Raw genomic sequence first — 17,259 nt, 5'->3', positions numbered from 1 at the left:
GCCGGGATACGGAAACGAGTTCCTGGCGATTACCCACCTGTAAGGTAAAAGTGACAGCCCCTCTCTTCAGTACCTGAAACAGGCCCTGATAAACCGGTTGAAGAGGGGGGCGGTGGGAATCTTTCCGCAGGAACACAAAATCACAGTCCCGCAAGTCCGACGGGACGTGAACCGCCGCGCTTCCGTGCCAGGAGGTCGGGACTGGAGCCAGAGAACCTACCCGTGCCCGGAGGGAACCCAACACCGACGTAACGGGTGGTGGCAAAGCTGGGGCGGAAGGGAGGATGTCACCTGGTACCCGCAGGAGCGAACCGTAGACGAGCTCGGCCGAGGATGTGCCTAGCTCGGCCTTTGGGGCCGTACGAATGCCGAGGAGGACACAAGGCAGCTGGTCAGCCCAATCGTGGCCGGTCAGTCGGGCACAGAGGGAGGCCTTAAGCTGCCGATGGAAGCGCTCAACCATCCTGTTGGATTGGGGATGGTAGGCGGTGGTCTGCTGTAAGCGAGACCCATACAACTGTGCCAGCGCGGCCCAGAGGGAGGAGGTGAACTGGGCTCCCCGATCTGTGGTGATGATAGCCGGTACGCCAAAACGGGCCACCCAATGCAACGCCAGGGCCCGTGCACAGGAGGCCGCCGAGGTGTCCGACAATAGGAGCGCCTCCGGCCAACATGTAAACCGATCCACCACCGTCAGGAGATGAGTATAACCCCTGGAATAAGGCAATGGACCCACCAAATCCACGTGGATGTGAAAAAAACGGACTGGGGGAACCTCGAAACTCTGGTATGGGGGCTGGACATGGCGATGAACTTTGGAGGTTTGGCACGGAATACAGGCCCGTGCCCAGGCCGCCACCTGCTTCCGCAGGCCGTGCCAGACAAACCGGGCGGCCACCATGGCCGAAGTCGCCCTGATGGACGGATGTGCCAGGCCGTGAATGGCCTCAAAAACCTTACGCCGCAGGGCGGCAGGCACCACCGGGCTAGGGCGTGCAAGGGTGAGGCCCACGGACTACTTGAAGGCCGCACAATTCCCAGCCTCTCCAAGCTCAAGAACTCCTCTCGAGCCATGGCCAGCTTTTCAGGTGGGAGGCGCCGTCCCCGGGCAAAAACCGGCGGGCCCTCGGTCGGAATGAAATGCACCACCCCATGCTTCTCGGAAGGTGCATCGAACCATTGAACGAGGAGCTGCAGGAACTCCGCTAGGACCGCATCGAACTGACCGGGGGCCGTGATGGCCTGGATCGCTGAACTGGGTGGGGCGGCGCTTGGGGGGGCCGCAGGCCCCGTACTTCGGGGCCGTACGTCAGCCGAGGGCTGCAGGCCGCTACCGTGGACGTCTGCGACCAACGAAAACGCCCATAGGAAGTCTGCACCCAAAATGGCCTGGCCCACATCCGCCACGATGAAATTCCAACGGTAGGTCCTAGACCCAAAGGACAGGGACATAGTCCTCTTACCGTAAGTGCGGATGGCGCTACCGTTCACTGCAATAAGGGGCGGCCCCTTCCCCCCCGCTTGAACTTCACAGCCGTAGGGAGGCACAATACTCACAACCGCTCCCGTATCCACCAGAAACACGATCCCGGTCTCTTGGTCCGTCACTTAGAGGCGGCAATTACGGCCAATCGAAACTGCCTCTACGTTCGATCGGCCCAGGCATTTCCCGGAAACGTACACGGGGCTCTGCAACTTCGGGCGTCACTGCCCCACCGCCGATGGAAGAAACACCAGCCGCTTTTATTCTGCCGTGCTGGTTGTGCCCGCGACCAATAAACATGTTCTGCAGCCCCCTCTTGCCTGGCAGACTGCGAAATAGCGGCCGAGCCGTCGCTCTCCCGGCCGGTCCCCCGACTGCCGCTGGGCCTCGAGACACGATTGACCGAGTCGTCCCGGGTGTGCCGCTCCCTGACGAGCATGTCGGCTTTCTCGGCGAACGTTTCCGGGTCGTCAAACGAGACGTCGGCCAACACCAGCCTGACGTCCCGGGGTAGCTTCTCTCGAAATGCCGCCTCGAACATCATGCACGGCTGATGGTCGCCCACCAAGGTCAGCATTTCCGTCATCAACTCGGACGGCAGCTGCTGCCCCAGCGCTGGTAGATGGAGCAGCCTCAGAGCCCGCTGGTTCTGGCTCCAGCCGAATTTCTTCAGTAGGAGCCTCTTGAGCCCCACGTACTGCTCCGTTTGGGGTGGACTGGTCAGATATTGACTGACCCTCGCCGCCAACTCCGCCTGCAGACAGCTCACCAGGTGGTGGAACTTCTCCAGTTCGCTATCCACCTTTTTAATATGGAACTGCGACTCCGCCTGTACAAACCACAGGTGCGGCTGATGGGCCCAGAACGGCGGTAGGTGCACCTCGCCCGCGCTCGCTCCCACTTGCGACATTCTGCGTGTTCTTCGCGTTCGGGTCACCAATGTAGTGAGTCCAAAACGAGCGTTATTGTTCAAAGGTCTTTATTCGTAGGTAACCGTAACAAAACTGCAACTGCTTACTTTGGACACACACTACTTAACTAGCCAATACAATCTAATCTCATCTCTCCAGCTGGTCGCCAGACACAACTCTACCTCGCGCTCCCGCATCTCGTGACTCGTTAGCCCAACTGAGGGTTCGAGACCCCCCCGCTAATCCGTATGTCCCTACAATGTAATAAGATAGCACAAAAATGTTTTTACTTTTCTATTACCAGTTTTTTTTAATGGAAATTTTGATCTGAATCCTGTCAACTCCACTGAACAACTGATGATATACGTCACATTTGTATTTTTGGTAACACTAGAGCAAAACGTGTAGATTAATGCCACATATTCAGCCGAAGATGATTGCTCCAGATCAGTTCCCATTGTCTGAAGAAGGGTCTCGACCCGAAACGTCGCCCATTCCTTCTCTCCTGAGATGCTGCCTGACCTGCTGAGTTACTCCAGCATTTTGTGAATAAATACCTTCGATTTGTACCATCATCTGCAGTTATTTTCTTACAGTTCCCATTGTAGAATTGACTCAGGAATCTGAAATGTATCTTGTGTAGGAAAGAGCTGCAGATGTTGGTTTAAATCCAAGGTAGACACAAAATGCTGGAGTACCTCAGCGGGACAGGCAGCATCTCTGGAGAGAAGGAATGGGTGACGTTTCAGGTCGAGACCCTTCTTCAGTCCCAAAACATCACCAATTCCTTCTCTCCAGAGATGCTGCCTGTCCCGCTACACTACTCCAACATTTTATATTGGCTTTATTCCTTGGAGTGCACGAGGATGAGGGATGGTCTTATAGAGGTGTACAAAATTATGAGAGTAAAAGATAGACTTTTATCCAGAGTAGAGGAAATTGAAAACCAGAGGACATCGGTTTGAGGTGAGCGGAGGGGAGATTTAATCGGAATCTGTGCGGCAACCATTTTTTGCACAAGGGTGGTAGGTGTGTGGAACGAGCTGCCAGTGGAGGTAGTTGAAGCAGGTACTATCATAATGTTTAAGAAACATTTAGACAGGTACATGGAAAGGATAGGTTTAGAGGGATATGGGGCAAACACAGGCTGGTGAGACTAGTGTAGACGGGGCTTGTTGGTTGATGTGGGCAAGTTGGGCCGAAGGGCCTGTTTCCATGTTGTATAGCTCTATTTCTTCATTAATAAGCAATAGCAGAACATGGTAACTCAAGTCTGAGAGGCACAATTACCCAAGCCCTAAAGAGTAACTGTAGGTGGATTTTTAATAAAGGACATCTTTCAGATTTTGTAAAAATGCAACAAAGTAACATCTAATCCCATTTAAATTAACATTTGTGGTTTCCAAATATTATTCTTGGGATCTTCAAAAGAAAGATGGCCATAATCATGCTCAACCACTAAGACAACATTATGCGCAAATTTTACTTTGTGAAAGAAGCAATAATTGATTCAGCTGCACGGGAACCAAGGTTTGGGAGGTGTTTAAATTGCAATATTCAAATATTAGAAGCAGAATATTGTGGCATCAGTAACTGGAAAATCATTATTTTGTCAAATAGAAGTTTGCTAAGATATCAAATTGCCACAGAAAACAGCAATGGTGGTAGAATCTAGCATTTCCCTAGAGGATAAATATTTTAAAATTATCAGAAAGCTTTAAGAGAGAAAACAAATCAGAGATTGAAAAGTGTAAATTTTAGCTTCTGGATCTCCCTATTTTTCTTTTCATTTGAAAGTTCATAAATGGTTTACTCTACTGTAATTATCTCTTGCCACGTTTCCTACACTGCAGTTAACTATAGCCAAAGCTACTGAACATTGCTGATTATTAAACTGTGCCAAAATTTTAATTAGTACATGTTGCTGGGCAAAGTAAGAGAGAGAGTGTGGTGTTGAGTATCTACTGAATATTTGCTTCCCACCTTGGATGGCATTATTATTCTGATTATGTGGCAAAAGTGTAACATTAAAAGAAAGGTTCTAAAAATGAATGCATGCATCAGAAAATCCAGTTTAATTAGTTAAAAAAGACTGACATTAACTTCTGTACTAGAGCAATCTCTTCCCCTTTCATTTTTCCTACTTATTACTTTTGAGACTTTTACCTTGTTTTCAATGCCAAAACCTACTGGTAAAATAATTATTCTCTAATTACACAAGGTATTTAGGGGGTAGTTTCAAGATTAAAGCAGACTGAGGGATTCAGACAAGTACACATTTATTTTTAGCATCTAATCACGTTATAGGAGCTCCCTTACCACCTATCCACCCCCATCATGAAATGAGCATATCCAATTAAGGGAACAAAACAAAACAGAAAAACATATTTGAAGCAAACTAGTAAAAGGTGTTACAAAGTACTTACAAAGGTACTTAGGATAATAGATCTTAAAACAGTTGATGATAAAACGTACAAAGTCCATGTCCTAGAAATCAAAACAGAATGTAAAGATTTAAAATAAAAAAAATGTTAACAACAAATCTTCAATGGTTTCATCTGGAAAACAAGTAGTTTCACTATACCCTGCATACTTCAGAGCTACTAAGTAGAAAACTAATTTAGAATTAGTGACCTCTATCAAAATGATTTAATCTGAAATTTTCTTTCTGCTGGCAAGTTCAAACAGCTTCTACATAATGGAGAAACAAGAAACCAGATATATTTTTTTTTACAAAAGAAAAGACACAAGGTGCTGAAGTAACTCATTTCGTCAGGTAGCATCTCTGATAAAAATGGATAGGTGGCTATTTAAGTGTGAATTGCGACACCAGAGGAAGGAATATGGGCGGCAGAGGAGAAATGGGTGTGTCCTGGTGGGGAATAGGGAAGGCCTGGGGGGGGGGGGGGGTTATTGAAGAGAAGGGGGCCTCCATCCCCTTATTCTTTGGCCAACCATCAATCTATCAAAAAACTCGTCTCACCTGTATTCACTTATTAATCGCCAGACTTTGCCCTGCCCCTTCTGTCTTCCAGCTTTCTCCCCTTCCCTCATCATCATCAGACTGAAGGGTCCTGACCCAAAACGCCACCCATCCATGTTCTCCAATTATGTTGTCTGACCAGCTCAGTTACTCCTGCATTTTGTAACTTCTACGCAAGTGATTTTTCCATGTTGTTACTTCCTAAAAATTCATCAAAACCCACAAGCAGATTTCCATCAATTCAATACAACTCCTAAAAGAGGGAGCTTAAGCTAATGATTTTCTAAATCAAAGAAAAATGATCTTCAAACCTGACTTCTGAAAGTAGTCTGTTAACACACCTGTTAAAATAATTTCCAACTTAAAAAAATGATGAAACACAAGAGAGCAGCATTTTAACAGAACTAGGCCACTATCCTTTCTTTCACTATAGTACATTTTATTACTGAGATTGATAACCAAGGTATCCATTCGAAAGAGATTTTACAGACCTCCAAATGACTTTAGTCTTGGACCTTCTACTAGTCTACAGTGGTAGCTAAGATCCTGAAAGCAAGATACTACTCAAAAGGTTTTGGTTTAAAAAATATATTGACAATACTGGATTTATTGAACAAAAAAGGCCTCTTATTTGTTCATAAGTGACAGGAGTAGAATTAAGCCATTCAGCACATCATGTCTACTCCACCATTCAATCATTGCTGATCTATCTCTCCCTCCTAACCCCATTCTCCTGCCTTCTCCCCATAACCCGACACCCGTATAAATCAAGAATCTATCTCTGCCTTAAAAAAATCCATTGACTTGGGTATTGGACTTATGATGGGAATAATATAATCTTAAGTTTTTTTCTATTATAATATGCATACCAAACCCCTCCAATTTGCATTAGGTCATGACAAAGTCCTAAGCATGGAAACAGGCCCTTCAGTCCAACTTGCTCATGCTAACCAAGGTACCCCATCTACACTAGTCCCACCTGCCAGTGTTTCACCCATATTTCCTACCCATGTACCTCTCCAAAAGTATTTTAAATGTAGTTATAGTAGTTATGCCTCAACTACCTCCTCTAGCAGCTCATTCCATATACCCACCACCCTCTGTGTGAGTCTTTTAGTGATGTTGACTGACAGATACATATTCACTGGAACACTGCAAGAATTCTCCTGTTCTTTTTCAAATAGTGCAATGTAATCTTTTGCATCAACCCTGAGAAAGCAGAGCACATTTCAGATTAATGCCTGATCCAAAATGCTACGCTTCAGACACACCCACAATATTGTTGAAATGCATTTTGTGATTACATTTCAGGAGTGAAAAGGACTTTCTATAGAAAATGTGCTACTGCTTAGTGCAGATCGACATCTTATTGCCAGGCACAGTCAATTAACAGAGGTGCTCTTTGTAACAGTTTTGATTTCTGCTCAGCTAGATTTCCACACCCAGCTAAAAGATTAGGGAATAGTTTTTTTGTTACTGCATCTGTGCCTTGAAAAAAGGCAATGCAAATGTTCTACCTGCCTGCAAAAAGGCAAGTGTTTTCACATGCTTGTTCTGTCTGAGATATGACAATACCATAACCTTGACTTTTGATCAGTTTACGATTCAGGAAAAAGAAACTCAGATTGGTCACACTTCAAAATACAGCGACATGATCTATTTTAGATATTCATTTTGGATTTGGCATAAAATAAGAGAACTTCCTGACAAAGAAAAACATTATATGTGGATAAAACTTCTGGTAATAAGATGAAACCAAAGCAACCCCCACCCCACCAGTATCTCACCCTCAGCCCAAAAGCATTTAGCTGCAGAAAACAGCAAGAAAGGTACATGGATTTGAAAAAAAGAGATAATATTGTGGCACTTACTACATTGCTTAATCCTGTTTCAGTCAGGTCAAATACCACAGTTAGAGGTTTTCCTTGCTCTCTTTTAGAATATCGTTCCAACCAAAAGGCAACATATTTCTTTCTTTCCAAAGTTGTCTTTGTATCTTTGATGTGTAATTTCACTCTGAACCAAACTGGCAAAAATCATGTCAAAAACAGTTTGATTAACAGTCAGGTACAATTTAGTTGTGCAAATTAAGACAGTATTGGTGTTACTATCCACTAGGTTATTAAATTAGCTCAGAAATAATGTTCACCATTATGAAATTTAGACTTTACAGATAAAGCGCGAGACAGGCCCTTCGGCCCACCAAGTTCGTGCCAATCAGTGATCACCCTATGCACTAACACTATCCTACACACTAAGGACAATTTACCATTTCACCGATGTCAATTAATCTGCAAACCTGTACGTCTTTTGAGTGTGGGAGGAAACCAGCGCTCCCAGAGAAAACCACGGGGAGAACGTACAAACTCCATACAGATAGCACCCGTAATCAGGATCAAACCTGGGTCTCTGGCGCTGTAAGGCAGCAGCTCTTCTGCTACACCACTATGCCACTGCAGTAAATTCCCACAATTATTTACACATATTATTTTTTACGTTTTGCTTTTGTACTGAAATATGCAGACATTAACAAAAATCTGAAAGGTCAACAAAGAAATGAATGTCAGCAAAAACCCCCCACAATCATTAGAACGGACATTGGTGGGGCTGTTTCAGCAAAAATCAGTTAAGCTTTCATGCAGTTTATCACCGCTGTAATTGGCAAAATGAAACAGACTGAGGCCCAGATTTTATTACAGAATACGAGAAGACTTCAGCATTTACCATTATCAGGAAGTACATGGAACATCAGTTCCCAATGTCCACACATGCAATGGTAAACAGAAACCCAGAATCAGTTGTCCAACATGGCCTGCAGCTCACAAGAAACCACTATATTGACATTACACCAAGAAATTTGGCATTGATGCCCATGAAGGATGTGAAATTAGGGTTTTACATGATAAACATCAGAAAATGTTAGGACTCATGATATCACACTACCTAGTAGCATCACAATTTTAAATGTTGCCAAAAAACCGTTCCTGCAATCATAATTCGTTTCTTTATGAATCTTATTCCTTCAACTTTCAATAATTGCTCAAGATTTGTCTCCGACTTCTTTCAACATTTAGTTTGGTTTCTGTGTTACTAAATTGATTTTTTTTTCTTTTTGGCTTTATCTGAGAGCCTTTGCCAATCATATTGATTGCTTATTTATTCAGAAGCCACAGAAGCAAAATAAAACTGCAGATGCTGGTAAACGCAAACAAGATTTGCTGGAAGTGTTTTACAAGTCATGCTGCATCCATGTGGAAAGAAAAAGTCAATGTCAAAAGCAGTGTAAAAAAAGTGTGCTTTAAATTGCAGGGTAGAAGAGGCAGAGCAGAGGGAAAGTCTGTTATAGGTGGAGACAATAGGGCGAACAGGCTGATGTGGGTTTTTTTAATTTTAGGTTTCAATAAGGTACTATGAGATTTAAGAAAAATATTGAAGAACAAGTGTAAATGGGTTATATGAGTTGGGATACTGTGACCATTGGAGCTGCAAGGATCTATGCTTGGTCTACGGCTGTAACAATCTATTGCAATGAAATGAATGAGGGAATCATACAATGTCAAAGTAATTATATTGTTTAGGTTTATTATTTTCACTGTACCAGTAAATGTAACAAGGTTTGTTGTGCATGCTATTCCAATCTGATCACATACTATACGAATATAATCGGGTCAAATTCAAGCACAACAAATAGAGGAAAGGGGAAGATAGAGTGCAGAATATAGTTCTATGCATTATATCACATCAATTCCATAGACACTGATGTCACAAAGGCAGGTGGCAGCACAAAAGACTTCAGAGGATAGAGGATTAAGTAACTAGGCAAGAACATGACAGATAGAATATGGAAAAAATAAGTTATCTACTTTGGTGGAGAAAGAAAAGACAGATTTTTTTTTTTTTAAATGGTGAAACATTAAACAGTAGTGTTATACCCACAGCATGGCGCAGGGCAGATGGAGTCCTGATTCCGAAAGAGAAGGAATCCACAGATATCAGCCAATTCCGCCCTATCAGTCTCCTCAATGTAGAGGGTAAAATCTTCTTCAGCATCATAGCTCAGAGGATGACCAGCTATTTAGAGAGAAACAACCTTGTGGATACAACAGTCCAAAAAGCAGGCATCCCAGGGTTCTCTGGATGTCTCGAACATACCAGCATGATTTGGCACCAAATCCAGACTGCAAGAAAAGAAGAGAGATCTGCATGTCATTTTCCTTGACCTTGCCAATGCGTTCGGAACTGTCCCTCAGTTTCCTGTGGGCATCCTTTGACTTCTTCAGGATACCAGAGACCATCGCAAGCCCTGTCAAGGCTTATTTTCTGGATCTGCAGCTGTGTTACACCACGACAAACTTTACCACCACATGGCACTGCATGGAGATTGGCATAATGGCAGGGTGTACCATCTCCCCATTGATTTTTACAATGGCTATGGAAGTCATCATAAGGGCCTCCAAGTGGGTGGTGGGAGGCGAGCGGCTGAAGTCTGGAGTCCGTCTACCACCCATCAGGGCCTACATGGATGACATGACAATCATAACAACAACAGCACCTTGCACCAGGCGCCTTTTAGGGAAGCTTCAAGAGAACATCACTGGGGTTAGAATGAAATTTAAGCCATCCAAATCAAGAAGCATTTCTATAATCAAAGGCAAACTGACGGATCAAAGGTTTTTCATTGATCAAGAACCAATCCCAACTGTGTCAGAGAAGCCAATCAAAAGTCTGGGGAGATGGTATGACTCTAAACTGAAGGACACTGATCAGGCAAACGAGCTTAGGCAAGAAATCATCAAAGGTCTAGCAAACATCGACCGATCCATGTTGCCTGGAAAGCTGAAAATCTGGTGCCTGCAGTTTGGGTTACTACCTCGCCTTATGTGGCCACTAACCATGTATGACATCACCCTCACAAGAGTTGAGAAGATGGAAAGAACAATCAGCTCTTTTGTGAGAAAGTGGGTAGGTGTTCCTCGATGCCTGAGCAACGTAGGCCTGTACGGTCAGGGGGTACTTCAGCTGCCTCTCTCTAGCCTCACAGAGGAGTTCAAGTACACTAAAGTCAGACTAGAGATGACCCTGGCAGAATCGAGAAACACTGTCATCCGAGCTGCTGCCCCAACCCTGGCAACAGGAAGGAAGTGGACGGCTAAGAATGCGACACAGCAGGCAAAATCTACTCTCCACCAAGGCGACATGATTGGGCAAGTCCAACACGGACGAAGTGGCTTAGGGCTTGGCGGAAAGCGACCTTGCTGGAACAAGGCATCCTCACTGGAGCGCCGGAAGTTGGTCACGGCCGAAGTTCCTTGGGAGGATGCTGTGCAGGAAGCCTTTGAAAGAAAGAAACTGCGCTACACAGACCTTGCAGCGGAGGCAGAACAGCGAAGCTGGAGAGCAAAGATCTGCCCGGTAGAAGTTGGATGTCGAGGATTTGTGGCAACATCTACCGTAAGACTGATGAAGGACAGTAGGAGTCGAGTAGGTGTGCCAAGGCTGTGTCGCAAGCTAAACAGGGCCAGTGGATGAGATGGGAGAGTGTGGAAAAGCGGAAGATCAGCTGGAAGGACATGTGGGAGATGGAGGCGAGCAGGATAAGCTTCCTCATTCGGGCAACCTATTATGTCCTTCCTAGCCCAAAAAATCTCAACCAATGGCTGGACGAAGATCCATCATGCCCCCCGTGTTCAACACCAGCCACGCTTAAGCACATCCTCACTGGGTGTAAAGTAAGCCTCTCCCAAGGACGGTACACCTGGAGACATAATCAAGTGCTCAAATGCCTGGCAGCGACTCTGGAAGGCAGGACAACCACCAACAATGCCCTGCCGCCCAGAACAACCAACCCAGTTATGCCAATTGCCTTTGTTCGGGAGGGGGAACAAAAGCAACGGAAAATTCCACCAAGGACAAGGTTTGGACAGCTGGAGGCAGCCCGGGACTGACAGATGCTGGTGGATGTGGACCAACGGCTTACAGTTCCACCAGAGATAGCAATCACCAACTTGAGGCCTGATCTTGTCCTCTGGTCCAACTCTCAGCGCATGGTGTATTTTGTGGAGCTCACAGTCCCTTGGGAGGATGCTGTGCAGGAAGCCTTTGAAAGAAAGAAACTGCGCTACACAGACCTTGCAGAACAGCGGGGCTGGAGAGCAAAGATCTGCCCGGTAGAAGTTGGATGTCCAGGATTTGTGGCAACATCTACCGTAAGTCTGATGAAGGACCTGGGAATCAGCGGACAAGCCCTACGCCAGGCTATCAAGGAAACATCACAGGTGGCAGAGCGGAGTAGCCAGTGGCTCTGGCTGAAGAGGAAAGACCCCATCTGGTCTCCCAAATAAGCCGGCTAGGCAGATGCAGAGGGGGGTGGTTCTGGGACGCCAGAATGCACTGCTGAGCCTACTGGAGACGTCGTGGGTCCAATCAGCGAAACGTCGATGAAAGTAGGTGCCCACTTGATAACCCCAATGACGTGTCTGCCTAGCCTTTCTCAACATCGGAGGAGAATAGGTGAGTGCATAAGCCTCCCATTACCACCGGGAGCAAGTTGACATTTGGCACTTTGGATTTCTAACATCTTGTCCTGTGTATTTGGAAACAGAATGTCTCAAATGTATGCAAATCATTTAGCTTAACATGCAGGTTCAGCAAGCATTGTAGAGGCCAAAAAGAATATTGCGTACAGATCTGGTCTTCCTACCCAAAAGGATATATTTGTAATGGAGTGCAGCAAACGGTCATCATTTTGATTCCTGGGATAGAAGAATCATTGTTTTAGAGAGATTGAGCACATTATGCACTCCAGTTTGGAAGAATACACTGTTCTTATTGAAAAATATAAAATGAGTATGGGGCTTAAAAGGATAAATCCAGAATTGTGGATACAAAGTGCTGGAGTAACTCGACAGATCAGGCATCATCTCTGGAGAAAAAGGGTTCCAACCCGAAACGTCACCCATCCTTCTTCAGACCTGACCCAAAATGTCACCCATCCTTTTTCTCCAGAGATGCTGCCTGAACCACCGAGTTACTCCAGCACTTTATGTTTATCTTCGGTATAAACCAGCATCTGCAGTTCTTTCTTACAAATCCAGAGTTGATGATTGGGGCACTGGTTTGCCCGAGTTCTCCAAACCAGGAGTTACTGTCTCAAAATAAAGGTTTGGTTGTTTAGTGTGAAGATAAGAAAATGTCTTCACCCAGAGTACATCTTTGAACTTCTCTGCCCAAGAGCTCAATAAGTAACAACATAGCTTTATTTAACCAAACAATAACCCATGACACATCCTTGTAGCCAATTATACTACTAAAAAATTCTAGTGCAAAGTATAATTCTAAGTGTAGAAACATTTGATGTCATCAGTCAAAAGAAAGCATAACCAGTTGGCTCTTAAACTTACTTCACCGTACAATTAGATCAATGATGATCTGGATTTCAACTTCATTTAACCACCAAATCTATCAATTAAATTCAGCAATGAAACAACAAAACTCACATATTTTGTTGCCCTCCTTATCATATCCATGTAGGTAAACAGCTCCAGTTTCAAAAGTCCATTTAGGAAGACTTGACTCGCTTAAATCTGTAACAAGTATACATAATAAAAATGGATTTATACAATGTGTTAATAAATCTTTCAACATACTTCAACATATTCTTAGATTGCAAATTTCTGGGTATGATTTGTCAAGAATGATTCACAATCTGCATACAATACTGAAATTATTGGGTCTGTTATACACACAGCGACTGAAGCAATATAAACTGATTTAAACCCAATGTAAAATGGAGGCCAAAAAAATTACTCAGGGTTCCCCATCAGCAATTCCCATTTTGAACTCTATTGAAAAACACAAGGTTACAAAAATGAAGACGTTAACACATACTGGACGACTCGTGGACCCGTTGGGTCCAAACCTCTCCTGCGGGCCTGGGAACCCTCCCCCAACTGACGACCCGTGGACCTATTGCCGGCCGGGGAGTCTCCCCTGGGGTCGGTGGGAGCCACTCACCCCAGACCCGGGTGGCCATTGTGGTGGCTAGCAGCAGGAGAATGGCCGCAAGGCACTGCTGCATGTTTGTCATGTCGGCGGCCATCTTGTTTCACTTTCTCTCTGACGCCGCGATGCACCACGGGAGGTCAGGCACGGGGCACGCCGGGACGGGCGCCGGTCCACCCCGGCAACCCTCCCCCAACTGACAACCCGTGGACCCGTTGCAGGCCGGGGAGTCTCCCCCGGGGGCGGGCGAGGGGGGGGGAAGAGGAAAGGGGAGAGGGAGCAATTCACCCCTGCCCCGGGCGGCCAGCAGGAGAGCGGCCGCAAGGTGCTGCCGCATGTTCGTCCTGCTGGCGGCCATCTTGTTTCACCTTCTCTCTGTGCCGCGCTGCACCACGGGAGGAAGGTCAGGTGGGGGGCAGGCCAGGACGGGTGCCGGACCTCCCCGGCAACCCTCACACAACTGCGCACAAGCGTTGTGACGCAATATGAACACGCAAGTATTAGATCAACGGGCCCGCACCTTGGTCAGCATGGACAAGTTGGGCCTTAAGGGCCTATTTTCATGCTGTATGACACTCTAGATGAGATCAGGTACATGTATTTTTTGTAATTAATAAAAAGCCTGTAGCTCTTTTGGGTGTGAGGGGGCCGACTATGTGCACCTAATATTAAAAAGTCAACTGACCAATTTTAAGATTTAGAGATGCAATGTTTTCAAACGTCGATAACAACAAATATTTGTAAAAAACATAGGTTGCCAATACCTGTTGAATTCGACTTCAGGAAAGCGCATGAAAAAAATATATTATTTTAAACAACCAGCATGATTTTGAAGTTATCATTGCTAAATGATCTTTAAAAACCAAATATACTTATTTGCAAATTTCATGTTAGAAAAAGTAAACTCAAGCTTTAAAGTACTGGCTCAAACATCTAATAACTCGTCGGCCATTAATTAGACAATAGACAATAGGTGCAGGAGTAGGCCACAGTTTAAGAATAAGGGGTAGGCCATTTAGAACAGAGATGAGGAAAAACTTTTTCAGTCAGAGAGTTGTGAATCTGTGGAATTCTCTGCCTCAGAGGGCAGTGGAGACCAATTCTCTGATAGATAGAGCTCTTAAGGATAGCGGAGTTAGGGGGTATGGGGAGAAAGCAGGAACGGGGTACTGATTGAGAATGATCAGCCATGATCACATTGAATGGCGGTGCTGGCTCGAAGGGCTGAATGGCCTACTCCTGCACCTATTGTCTATTGCCATTCGGCCCTTCGAGCCAGCACCACCATTCAATGTGATCATTGCTGATCATTCTCAATCAGTACCCTGTTCCTGCCTTCTCCCCATACCCCCTGAATCCGCTATCCTTAAGGGCTCTATCTAGCTCTCTCTTGAATGCATTCGGAGAATCGGCCTCCACTGCCTTCTGAGGTAGAGAATTCCACAGATTTACAACTGTAATTAGCATTCACACCTCTAATACCAATAAAGGCATTACTTCATTTATTCTGTGATTAATTGTTATAGTTCCATAAATTACGACTTCTTGCTAAATACAAAATGAAGCTACCAGGATAAATGCTACAGAAAATAATTAGTGCAGTCGTACAATTTCAAAAAAGATCAGTTTCTAATAATATTTGAAACATTTACTACATTCAGTATTTACAATTTTGTTGCAAACTCTGGAACAAACCTTTAAATTCATACTTTAAATTACTATTATAATGTTAGCATATAAATAGTCTTGATTAAAAACTCCTTAAACTTTTAAAACTATTGTAGCATCAGCTCTGCACAAAACACAGACCTACCTCAGTTAGAGTGGAAAAGACACTCAAAGTCTAATTATTGATTATTGAAGCAGCACAGAGACACAGCAGTAGAGTTGCTACCTAACAGCGCCATAGACCATGGTTCCATCCCGACTACGAATGCTGCCTGTACAGAGTTGTGATCGCATGGGTTTTCTCCGGGTGCACTGGCTCCCTCTCACATTCCAAAGTTGTGCAGGTTTGTAGGTTAATTGGTTTCTGTAAACTGCCTCTCGTATGTAGGATGTAAAACTGGGATAACATAGAACTAGTGTACGGGTGATTGTCGGTCGGCGAAGACTCGGGGAGCTGAAGGGCCCGTGTCCACTCTGTATCTCGAAACTAAAATTGTCAAAGCTTAAATTTTACTCCTTAATCTTTACATTTAGCAGCTGAAGAATCCAACCTCAAGTCAAGTCTATTTGTCACATACACATACATGATGTGCAGTGAAATGAAAGTGGCAATGCCTGCGGATTGTGCACAAAAAAGAATTACAGTTACAGCATATAAATAAAGTTAATAAAGTTACTATAGTGTAGACAGAATTTAGTCTCTGGAGTTATAAAAGTTGACAGTCCTGATGGCCTGTGGGAAGAAACTCCGTCTCATCCTCTCCGTTTTCACAGTGTGACAGCGGAGGCGTTTGCCTGACCGTAGCATCTGGAACAGTCCGTTACTGGGGTGGCAGGGGTCCCTCATGATCTTGCTTGCTCTGGATCTGCACCTCCTGATGTATAGGTCCTGCAGGGGGGGCGAGTGTAGTTCCCATGGTGTGTTCTGCCGAACGCACTACTCTCTGCAGGGCCACCCTGTCCTGGGCAGAGCTGTTCCCAAGCCAGACTGTAATGTTGCCGGACAGGATGCTCTCTACAGCCCCAGAGTAGAAGCAATGAAGGATCCTCAGAGACACTCTGAATTTCCTCAGCTGTCTAAGGTGGTAAAGGCGCTGCTTTGCCTTACCCACCAGTGCGGCAATGTGCGTTGCCCATGTCAGATCCTCTGTGATGCGGACTCCCAAGTATTTAAAATTGCTCACCCTATCCACTGTAGACCCATTTATCTCCAGTGGCGTGTACGTCCTTGGATGTTTAGCCCTTCTAAAGTCCACAATCAGCTCCTTAGTTTTAGTGACATTCAAGAGCCTATGCTCTTGACAACTTAGGCTCCATCTTCCCTGGGAATATTGCCTAAAAGTACTAACATTTGCAGATTATTTATTATAGTTTAAGCCTACAATTCTCATGTACACTTTCCTTAAGCATTATCTTTTTGCTTCCTGCTGCATACAAGAATTGGGCAACATGTTACTTTTTCGACCCCACACACAGCCAAATACAGATGCAATCTTGCAACATTCAAGCACACATCATACTGCAGCAAAAAGTGATTACACAGGCATTTGTTATGAAGCTGTCAAGATGTACATTATTTCAATGAGTTCCATAACAGAATTGCAAGTTTTTAGTTAAGTTTTACATTCATAGGTAGGCACAAAAGGTGTCAATACAAAGCTATTTTAAAGACTGGCTTAAAGATGTGGTGTGACAATTTAAAGTATTCACATTTTCATCTTGCCAACAACTTACCGTGAACAGAAAATTCTTTTCTAAATTGAAAGCTCTCATCAATCATTTTCAAAGTATCATCCACATTGTAATGTCTCCATTGCAAATAGCTCTCAACCCACACATTATCTTGCTTTAGTCTTTCAACATCTCGAGAATCATATTTCTCAACCTTATCTACAGAAAAAGAAAATTATATTAGTAAACTGAAAATCTTTTCCTGTACATAATTAAAATTGGATATCAAATCTTAAGTATCTGTATTTTTAACTAAATGGGTCTGCTCAAATATAAAGGCAGTTAAGTTTTCCTATCTTTCTTCCAATACAAACTGTGTGAATCCTCAGCCCATCAAGTGAACACCTATTGCGGTTCTTCAGAGAAGCGGTCTGACCCGCTGAGTTACTCCAGCTTTTTATGTCTATCATAAGTGAATCTCAAATGTCTATAAACTCAAGTCATGAGTCAAGGAGATTAAAAAATGTGGTGGACACTGTAAT

General features: G+C 44.6%; 1 protein-coding gene across 1 annotated transcript; it reads right to left on the bottom strand.

Annotated features, from left to right (window-relative positions):
- Window positions 1–4,809: 4,809 nt before the first annotated feature.
- Window positions 4,810–16,936, bottom strand: LOC144591802 (motile sperm domain-containing protein 2-like; the record flags this gene model as incomplete). Its single annotated transcript, XM_078395825.1, has 4 exons — window positions 4,810–4,881; window positions 7,249–7,403; window positions 12,874–12,960; window positions 16,781–16,936. Coding segments are annotated over 4 exons (470 nt in total), but the record flags the coding sequence as incomplete, so codon positions are not given.
- Window positions 16,937–17,259: the final 323 nt, after the last annotated feature.

This window comes from Rhinoraja longicauda, unplaced genomic scaffold (assembly GCF_053455715.1).
Source record: "Rhinoraja longicauda isolate Sanriku21f unplaced genomic scaffold, sRhiLon1.1 Scf002008, whole genome shotgun sequence".
In the NCBI taxonomy this organism is placed as follows: domain Eukaryota; kingdom Metazoa; phylum Chordata; class Chondrichthyes; order Rajiformes; family Arhynchobatidae; genus Rhinoraja; species Rhinoraja longicauda.
This window is presented reverse-complemented; position numbering and strand designations above follow the sequence as displayed.